Raw genomic sequence first — 10,634 nt, forward strand, 5'->3', positions numbered from 1 at the left:
ACAGTGCTACTTAGGCATGGCTGTAGGCCTAATGTCGAGAAAAAAGAGAAGAATGAGTTGCGAAACAAAACCTCACAAGTTGAATTGGACATATTAACAAACTACAAGAGCAAAATAGAGATTCCTCAGGAGTTTGTTTCAATTGATCATGTTTTAATTGTTCTTTAATTTCTGCTAATATCGGACATGTTACAGACAAAGGCAAACTTGCGCGATGACGCTAACAGTGGAAACAACTGATTAGTAATATGAGTCAAATGTTCACTTCCATAATCAATCAAGCACAACAACCATTTTGTTCAATTAAGGGAAATTTATCAAATGTTGTTCCTATACAGCTTTTCTAATGTGAAACTTCAAAATATACATAAAGATGCGTCTATGGATAAACAACCCTGACACCAGCTAACAAGTATGGGGTCAGATCAGTCTAATAATAGACAAATGCACACAGAAGGATTCCCACTTGTATTTCAGGATCCATACAAATATTTTTCAATGCACAAACAAAAGTCATACATTTCATATACATGTAAATAAAATCCAAAAGCTGAAAAAAGTTTTACATATGTATTTTTGATCCACACATATAATTTTTCCGTGTCAAACCGCTGAACCTGCATGTATACAAACCGCTCTCTGCGCATGGATCGCTATGCATTCGTGTGTGGGGTTTTTAAGACTCCCCTGACGGTCACCCGATTCTTAACTGTAATGTTTTCCATCTATAGCCAATCAGAAGTCTCCACCGTTCTAAGCCAATCATATGAGCGCGCCCACACGAGGGTAAGATTTCTTGCGTTCATGACGCAGCGCTTCATAAACGCATTTCCGCTGACCGGACGTTAGTGATGTGTCACTGTTAGCATGGAAGTAACATGGGTGGCATGTAATGCTAGCATTTGCTGGCAAGTTAGCTATATAATGCTAATAGACTGCCTAGGATTATTATCTTAAATAGCTAACATTAGCCATAAATGTCTTTAACTTCTTTCATTCTCTTATTTTCTTTTTTAGGGACAGCTTAGAAAGAATGAATCCAAAGTTTCCTGCTCAAATTATTATTCAAAATATATTGCATTGTGTTTAATGATGGAGTGGAATTGAACATTTAGAGCTGAAGTTAAATATGATAAACCGGTTAACGTCCTAGGTAGTCTATTAGCATTATATAGCTAACTTGCCACCTATATTACTTATCAAATCATACCCTCGTGGGGGCGCGCTCATGTGATTAGCTTAGAATGGAGGAGACATCTGATTGGCTATAGATAGAAAACATTACAAGTACGAATCGGGTGACCATCAGGGGAACATGTTTGGATCAAAATTACATAGGTAAAACTTTTTTCTGTATTTGGATTTTATTTACATGTATATGAAAGGGAAGACTTTTGCGCGTGCATTGGAAAACATTTGTATGGATCCTGAAATACACGTGTGAATGCTTTTGCGGGTCATGAAATACAAGTATGAATCCTTCTGTCTGCATTTGTGTATTATGAGACTGATCTGACCCCATAAACAAGTTGCATCAAACAAAAAAAAGAAGAACATAACTTTAAAAAATGCGATTTGCCAACAACACTTAAAAGTGGAATCTTTATTGGACAGTAATGTAACCCATTGGAACCATACAGCAATGAGGACATCACCAGTTTTTAAATGTCATAAGAAACTATTGTATGCCACAGGAGCTCATTGAAATGAATGAGCTCCTGTGGCCTGTGTAGACGCATGGTCTACAAATTAAGTTCTGTATACATAGACACCAGAAAAAAGCTTAGAAAGGTTGGTATTTCTGCAAAGGGTTTAATTTTGGCCGTGTTTTTTGCTCACCGACACTCGAACAGCCTCGACTAACTGAACTTCCCTCAGTCAGATTTTTGGATTTCTTGTGGTTAACCAAAGAGGCCCTGCTTTTCTTCTCTCTCCTCATTCTTCTCCTTTATTCTTTCCATCCTCTTACACATCTCCATCACTTCTTCCCCTCTCTGCTGGCTCCAGTCCCCTCTCTCTCACCCCTGCCTCTCCCCTCGCCTCTTTTTTGTGGTTGCTCTCGCTCATATTTTTCTCCATAACAATGTGCACATGCTGATCCAGATCTCTCTCCATACAGAGGAGGAGGGGAGTCGCTATGTAGCTCTCTGAATTCCACCTCACATCTGGAAACCATCTTCTTTCTCTCTCCCTCTCTCTTTGCCAATCTATCCCCCTCTCTCTCGCTCTATGTTGTAATGTAAATAGCCCTGTAATCATACTCCTGCAACCCTGCCGCACTGGGTGGTGTGTGTGTGTGTGTGTGTGTGTGTGTGTGTGTGTGTGTGTGTGTGTGTGTGTGTGTGTGTGTGTGTGTGTGTGTGTGTGTGCATGTGTGTGTGTGTGTGTGTGTGTGTGTGTGTGTGTGTGTGTGTGTATGAGAGCTTATCAGAACACACTCCTCCAGATTTTGTCTTCTTATTCCTTCCAATCTCAGGTCCCAGCTGAGGTTTATGGGGTGATAAAAACAAAGCGGCTGTTTTTAACTTTACATGCTCACACACAACTATTCTACGTGTGTGTGTGTGTGTGTGTGTGTGTGTGTGTGTGTGTGTGTGTGTGTGTGTGTGTGTGTGTGTGTGTGTGTGTGTGTGTGTGTGTGTGTATGTGTGTGTGTGTGTGTGTGTGTGTGTGTGTGTGTGTGTGTGTGTGTGTGTGTGTGTGTGTGTGTGTGGAAGCAACAGGAGGCACACAAGCAGTTGACTCAAAGGGTTTAACTTAATGACAATGGCCTAATAACCTGAAACTGAAGACTTTATGGACTGTGGAGTGATGCACCTTATTGCTCCAGTGACGTCTCCGAACAGCAAAGGATACTTATTGCTGTGTCTTTACTTAAATGTGCAATGTTTGTGCGTCTTAATGCAGGGTGTGCCAAAACTAGTACCTGGAAGGAGCACTTGTAATGTTCAAAAATGTGTGTGTGAATGCGGGACACTTCTCACACTCAAGTATCGCCATCTTGGCTACACAACGGAAGCTACAGGAACTGCCGCAGTTGCTACAAATGAACACAGGAATATATATATATATTTTAAAAAATGTTATTTGTTTTTTTCCAGTATTTAATAAACCTACCACTATACTACTGTCGAAAAGAAGCCCTTGTCAATTTGCTTGGGTTAATTGAGCCGTCTGTAAGGTTTTGCTACCCCAGTGATAACGTTGCCAGCTGGCCAGCTAACAGCGCTAGCTAACATGGTTGTGAGGGCACAGCAACCATGCGGTTTGAGACAACACTAAACATTTTCAAAAAAATCACACAGGTGTGCATAGTCATACTGTATGTTTGATAAAAAATGCTGAAACAAATTAAGTTGTTTAACTGTTACTGACGGGACAGTTTTGAAAAAATATATATAATTGAGCAATAGGGCAGTGATATAAACTCCAAAAACACCAGACACACTACACAACCAACAAAACAAATGAATTCAACACTGCCTGCCTGGTACATAGACACGAAACATTATAAATCTTTCTGTCATGGGTTTACCAGTGCTAGTCCTGACAAGCACACATGGCCTTCGGCAGGTTTGACTGTTTGTTTGTCAGCAGGATGACGGGCTGACTGATCCCATTTCCTTAAACTTAACGGAAATGCAAAACGTGAGCCAAGAAAAGAAACCATTACATTTTGGAGAAAATCCAAATCACAAAAAAGGCATACAACTAAATGTTTAGCTTTTGTTTACATGGCAAGATCGGAAATGGTCTTGGTCAACGTTTACTCTTTTCAAGTGCCCTTTTAGTGAGTAGATTAAAATAAGTTTCCCATTAATAATGCAGGAAAGAATACACAAATCAAAATTCCCTCAGGCTGTACAGAATGCAAGAATTAAACACATTCAGCATTACGCTGATAAGGTCACAGCAACAGCAACATGTCTAATTGTCTAATTATGTATCAGTGTGAGTTATCATGAAAGGATTTCCTCTGTAAACAGGACATCCATGTAGAACCTCTGAGGGTTTGTTCAGTGACCCAGTGACAGATGACCTGATCAGCTCGCTAATCAGGGAGGCTTTGACATTGGACAGGACAGGACAGGACACACACACACACACACACACACACACACACACACACACACACACACACACACACACACACACACACACACACACACACACACACACACACACAGCAAGCATATTTATCAAGCTTCTCAGTCAGATTACCAGTGTTGATGCCCTTAAACCCATGTATTCACGCCAAGTGTGATAATGCTAACTCCATTTCGGGCTAATGAAATGTCTAATACCACCAATTGTCAGAGTTTATATGCTTTGTGTGTTTGCTTTATTGTCAGAAAGACACAATCAAACCTCTGCGTTGGGCTACAGTAAACCCTCCTGAGGATCAGATCAGCAGATCCCAGATCAATAGAGTCTTTTATCCTCTCACACTGAATGACACCATCTATTTCTGAATAAGGCACTGTCTATGTTCAGGATTACAGTGGTTTCATACAAAGTGAAAGATAACAGTTTAATCTGGACCGTCCTTGACCTGTAACTACCAAACACTGAGCGCAGAGTGTGAGTGTGTAATCTCACAGCAGTACAGTATGGTGAAGGATTGACCGTAATGAAAAACGCCAAAATATGAGATAAAATATATCAAATAAATAGTAAAAAAATTGCAATAAAGTTGGACCTTGCTCTTTATGTGAATGCAAACAGTTACTCTTAATGATAACCTTTCAAAACTGATGCAGATTATAACCAGGGTCCTATTGACAGACCAAAATCATACTTGTGGAAAAGATTTTAACCGTTAACTAATTTTAATGACACAAATTATCACGAGATAAATCCTATTAAGTTGTAGAGGAAATCATCTTGAGATTCAATGATATAAGGGAAGTAATGTTTGTCTGTAGGCTTCATTATTTTGCTGGCAACGTTTTATCTGATTGCCTGAAGCCAAATGTACTGTTTTGCCAACATTTTTGGGAAATTAAAGAAATAAAGTCTACAGCATAGAAAAATCAATTCTCAGTTAGGATATCCCAGAGTGATGTCCCACATAAAACTATTAAACAACTTACTATGGACTTCAAGAACTATAATTGCAGCCAGAAACCGCCCACCTACACCGCCCCAGTGTTGCCAGTAAACCATGGTCCATCCAGAAACACACTTTTCCTCTCTTAACAACTCAAACCGATGCACAAACAACGGCAAAGCTTTGTGGGACACTGTTATCGACCACTTGCATATCGATCATCAGTCAATCGTCATAATTCCCGCAGCACTATAACTCATCTCGGAGCACAACAAAGCTGAAGTTTCCGTGAGAACGTAAACACTTACCGTGTCTGCTTTATCTCAAACGGTCTCAGAGTGAATTCATCCCTCAGAGACTGAAGCCAAGACATGAACCCTGAGCTGTTAGTCGACTAATGATTGGATTATCTGTCTCCGTCCTGCCCTGCGTCCAATGCTCAGTGGAGCTGCATTCAAAGGTGGCTCGGAATTTCCCAAATCCTACTTGCAGAGGAAAATATTGAATCCATATCCTTTTTCCACTTGTTAAAATGTTTCACTATTCCCTTACTACTTTTCTGCAATACTGCAATGCTCTAATTGGGGCATGTTGTCCTTTTGTTTGTAAATGTTTTTGAGCTTTATTGTTTTTTCATATACTGTAATTTTGCTTTTGTTTCCTTTTTTCAGGACCAACTTGATAACTGGTACATCTGAAGAGCTTATTCCTAATAATTAATTTTATTTAAGATTAAGAAAGAAAGTTAAACCATGACCCAAAGATCATAGCAACAAACAATTAAAAAACATTATTAGTCACATTGTATGCTTGTGAATCACAATTTGGAAGAGCACTATCAGAAGAATTTACATTAAACGTCGTCCATAACTAAATTAAACATTGATACAATTAGCTCAAGTTAGACTTAACTTTTAGGGTATATTTTTGAATGAAGGGTTTGCAATTTAAGAGCCTATGTTTGTTTCATATTGTATGGCATCTGATATTATAAAAATGCATGGTTTAGCAGTGACACTGAAATAATGAATGGTAATTGGCAGATTTTGGTGTTCGTTTTGTTTCTGAAGCATTTAATATGTGGGAGATTTCACCCCATGCCAGGCTTACCTGAAAACCTCTTATTATTATTATTATTATTATTATTATTATTATTATTATTATTAATTTATTTATATATAGCCTATATATATAAATAAAATATTAGTGTTTTTTTTTAACCTTTATAGTTGAAGCTTCCTTGGGTTTGCCAAAACAGTATAGTTATCAATAAGGACTATTCTATTAATGTATTCCCTTAGCCAACACGTTTGGGTACTGTTAATTTCGCCTAGTTTACATTTTTACGAGGAACACCTAAATGCACCTGAACCACAAAGCCCGCATCGGCCAAATAACTTCTGATCAGATATGAAAATGATGTCTGCTGCATAAATGTCCCTTTAACAAACAATTTAATCATGTTATCAAATCCAAATAATATGTTGTCTCTACAGATAAATGTGCTTTGACTATTCATTATGGTGAAAGCAGCTGTGACTCTCATTATCTGTTTCTTACACTGTAATCTCTGTCAACTTTTTTCTGGAGGAGCATGTAGCAGTGAACCCCTGGCATTGTGGGTATCAATCCATCTAAACATGGTACTTATGCTCCGAAAGTATGTAAACTGTCTGAGGTTAAATATGGCTTAGTAGAAAGAAAAAATGATGCCCCATGTGTTTACATGACAAACAAAAATAACAGCATTTAAAATAATATTTGCTCTCTTTTAGTAAAGAAGATAGAGAGGTACAGAAACCTTTCTGTGTTACTAGCTATTAAAGTTATTTGCAGTTAAATGGTTTCACAGTGAACAGGTTGGACACCTTTTGTGATTAATGCTGCTATCCAGTGGTGTGATTGAGTTATTGCAACTCAAAATTATTTAGAAATGAATCTTGACATAAAACCTTGCACTTCGAATGGCCACTGTGTTCAAAACAGAGGTGGGAAGTAACTAAGTACATTTACTCAAGTACTGTACTAAAGTACAATTTTGGGATACTTTTACTTTAGTTGAGTATCTCCATTTTCTGCTAATTTGTACTTCTACTCCACTAGAATTCAGAGGCAAATGGTGTACTTCTACTCTGCTACATTTTTTAATACCTTTAATTACTTTGCAGAGTTTTATTAACAATGTGAAATCTAATAAACACTTAAATCAGACTTTAGTTCCACCTTGAGTAAATTCACAAGCTGCCCTGCAGTATACAGAGTCATTCAAACTAGCTGCAGCTTTGATAACACTTTAATGATCAATAATTTTAATCAAAATGTATCATATATATTATTCTGAAATGGTCCAATCTGCATAATGAATACTTTTGGTACTTTAACTTGAATGCAGGAATTTTACTTGTAACATTCTGGTACTTTTACTCAAGTACGAGATCTGAGTACTTCTCTCACCTCTGGTTTAAAAGGTGCTAACACAAAAATAAGCAATCTATAATTTAACTTCACACCTATGAGACATGATGTTATAAAGTGCTGACAAAATGTCTATTTTAGAAAACTAGTCATTTCCATTTTATTTCCCAAAATCCAAAGCAAAAACATTAACAAGGGAAGTAGAAAAAATGAATCTTTAATTCAGTTAACATTTAAAGAACATGAACGGAGCTTGGCAAAAACAAATGTATCTAATGGTTTGACAAATGTAGCCTCCACTTCTCTCTCTCAGAATGAAAGCAGGAATAAACTGGAAATTATTTAGAAAAACACCTTGCTGAAGATTTACTCAAACATGTACAAATTCTGTAACGCAATGTGTATACAAATATTATAAAATGTTGGCAACTATAAATCAGTGGAAAAACCTCAATTACCTTTAATATAATGTATTCTTGTTTAGTTCAGTCCTGTGTTGATTGACTTCAGTAAGTGTTTTTGATAATCACACGTCTATACTCTATATTAGGAGGAGGCGTTGGTATTGTTTTTTGTCTGGTTTTATTTGGTCTTCTGAAGAACCTTGTTTTACCTTTTGTGTTTAAAAAGTGCTGTATAAATAAAGTTTGATTCATTTATAGAAGCACAGGTGTTCATACCATTAAGAAACACAAAAAAGAGGATGTATAAAAACTCAGAAAGGATGGTCAGCTTTTAAGAGTCACAGCCTCCCTGCTTCCTTGTATTTGCTGAGCAGCCCGTCGTCCGCCCTCAGGGGGAAGTACAGGGTCCGGGTTTTGTAGTACTCGGGATGGGACTGCAGGTTTTGGATGACGTCTGCGAGGAGGTGGGCCCGCTCCACGCCGCAGCCCGGCGCCTCGTAGCCCAGCTTGGTGAAGTGGACGTGGAGGTGGTAGTAGGACGGCTGGTAGTGCAGGTACACTCGCAGCTTACTGGCTGGAAGCTTGTGGCGCTGCAGAATGGCCTCCTAAACACCACGGAGACATGTTTTGTAATTGTTTGGTTGACATTATAAAAGTATCCAAGAGTTTGTCTCCAAATACAAAGAGTATCCCCAACTAAGACTAAGAAGACTAAGAAAAATAAGATAAAATCACATAAACCTTTAACCCCGTAGAGAAAATGTAGGTGTCATAGCAGGAACAGTAATAATACAGGATAGGAGTAGGCTGCTGCACGAATAAGAGGTGAGGTTGTAAGCCCACCTTTCCCTTCTGGAAGATGTTCTGCAGCAGAGGGAGGTGCTCCGACGTCAGGTCTCTGAGACTCCTGATGCCTCTCTGATGTGTTATGGCAATAAGGTATAAATCATCAACCTGGAAGAAGAAGACAGATGTTGGGAAACGGCACAGGCCCTGATTCTTTTAAAGTATTGGTGTCATCAGATGAAATACTTTTAAACCAAAACTTTACTTTACTCTTAATGAGCTCAGGATTGGAGCTCATAGGATTTCATAAAGTGTATTTATATTTCATGTACAACCCTCACTTCCTGGCATCTATTGTGGTAAATATTCCTGATATCTCACCTGTTTCTGGTCCCATTTGAAATCTGGTAGGAGGACAAATCCAACTGTTGGGTCTGGATCTTCAAAAACTATCCTGTCAGCCTCGGCCTTCTTCTCCAAGATGTTGTGTACCCACTGGGGGATCACAGTGAAAGGAAATGTGTATTAATTAATAGATAAGTATGCAATATTACAACACTGTAAGCAGGTTATTAATGCACTACAGGGGGAGATCTCGGGACACCGACCTGCACACTGAAACTCTGCTTCTGAATGTAGGGCAACGTGATGGACTGATAGTCCACTCCCGTCTCCTCCACCAGGAAACTCTCCTGACGCTGGTATTTCTTTATATGCTTCTCTGTGGCTGGAAACACGACTGTAGTCTTAATCTCTGCAAAAACAAACCCACACAGGCTGTCAAAAATTGCTCTAGCTGCCAAAGTAGCTGCTGAATATACAATACCTTAAGTCTGTTTATTATACCATTGAGTTGAGGGGGAGCTTGTAACCGATAAGTACTGTAGATATCGTTCCTCATCTCCAGCTTCAACTTTGAACCGGTGAAGAGCTCAGCGAGGGTGTCTTCTCTGATGGGGGTCTTCTCCAAGATAACCACAGCATCCTGATCAGCAAGCTGGTGAGGACATGTTCAATTAGGGCTGGGCAAAACCGATAGCATATAATTGGGTAAAGGCAAGAAATAAAAAAAGGGTGTGAAATTAAGAAAATGCAGCCTTCAAAATTAGTAAAATACAACATGATTATCGCCATATCCAAAATCTAAAAAGATATATTGTCTCATATCATAAAAATAAAATATGGATATTTTGCACAGACTCTTATTTTGAAATATCTTAGCGGAAGTCAATGTCCCATACTTCCTGCTCAAACTCCTTAAACCACTTTGAATGAAAACAATAAACACATTTTCCTTTGACATTGCCGATTCTTCTTTAAACCGCATAAGCATAGCTACAGTTAGTTTAATTCCGTCTGACAGCTAACAACACACATGAAGTCACCTTTCCGTGGATGAAGATGTTTTTCTCCCGGGCTGAATCACTCAAGACTTTAGACGTTTTGAACTCGGACAGAATATTTTCACATTCAGGTTCCTCTCCAGCTTCTCCTCCGCCATTGTCATTGTCAGCTTTCGCCCTCTTCGCTTTCTGATATAATTCCTCAGTGTCGGGTTTAGCCGCGCTGTCTGCCATGTTTCTGTGTTGCTGCTTTGTGGCCAAAGATCTTCTAAGTGAGAAGACCACTCCCTCAACAACCGCCCAAAAACCATGGTGTGAGATCAATCTCAATAACAATAAATGTACTTTGAGTTTCAGATATAAATGAATATCTCGAAAATGTAAATAAGTTAAAAATATGTTTAAATAAATTCACAAATAACAAAATAAGGTTCAAAAACACTTTTATTAACGCAGAGATATCTATGTTAAATGTATGGAATACAAATCCCAAAATATATGTATCTTAAGTTTTTTGTAGTAATTATACTGTATTTCATATTTTTACATTTCATTGTATCTTCATTATATTTATTGATTTGAATTAAGATGGATAGATAGATAGATAGATAGATAGATAGATAGATAGATAGATAG

The 10,634-nt window shown here is 38.2% G+C and overlaps 1 protein-coding gene across 1 annotated transcript; it reads right to left on the reverse strand.

Moving 5' to 3' along the window:
- Positions 1–7,666: 7,666 nt before the first annotated feature.
- On the reverse strand, positions 7,667–10,291 carry dcps (decapping enzyme, scavenger). Its single transcript, XM_063875954.1, has 6 exons — positions 10,041–10,291; positions 9,502–9,652; positions 9,264–9,409; positions 9,037–9,150; positions 8,713–8,823; positions 7,667–8,474 (listed from the first exon to the last, which is right to left on the reverse strand). Exons 1-6 carry the CDS (start codon positions 10,230–10,232, stop codon positions 8,208–8,210), a joined length of 981 nt encoding a protein of 326 aa, XP_063732024.1. The 5' UTR covers positions 10,233–10,291; the 3' UTR covers positions 7,667–8,207.
- Positions 10,292–10,634: the final 343 nt, after the last annotated feature.

This window comes from Eleginops maclovinus, chromosome 23, assembly GCF_036324505.1.
Source record: "Eleginops maclovinus isolate JMC-PN-2008 ecotype Puerto Natales chromosome 23, JC_Emac_rtc_rv5, whole genome shotgun sequence".
NCBI classification, from domain to species: Eukaryota; Metazoa; Chordata; class Actinopteri; order Perciformes; family Eleginopidae; genus Eleginops; species Eleginops maclovinus.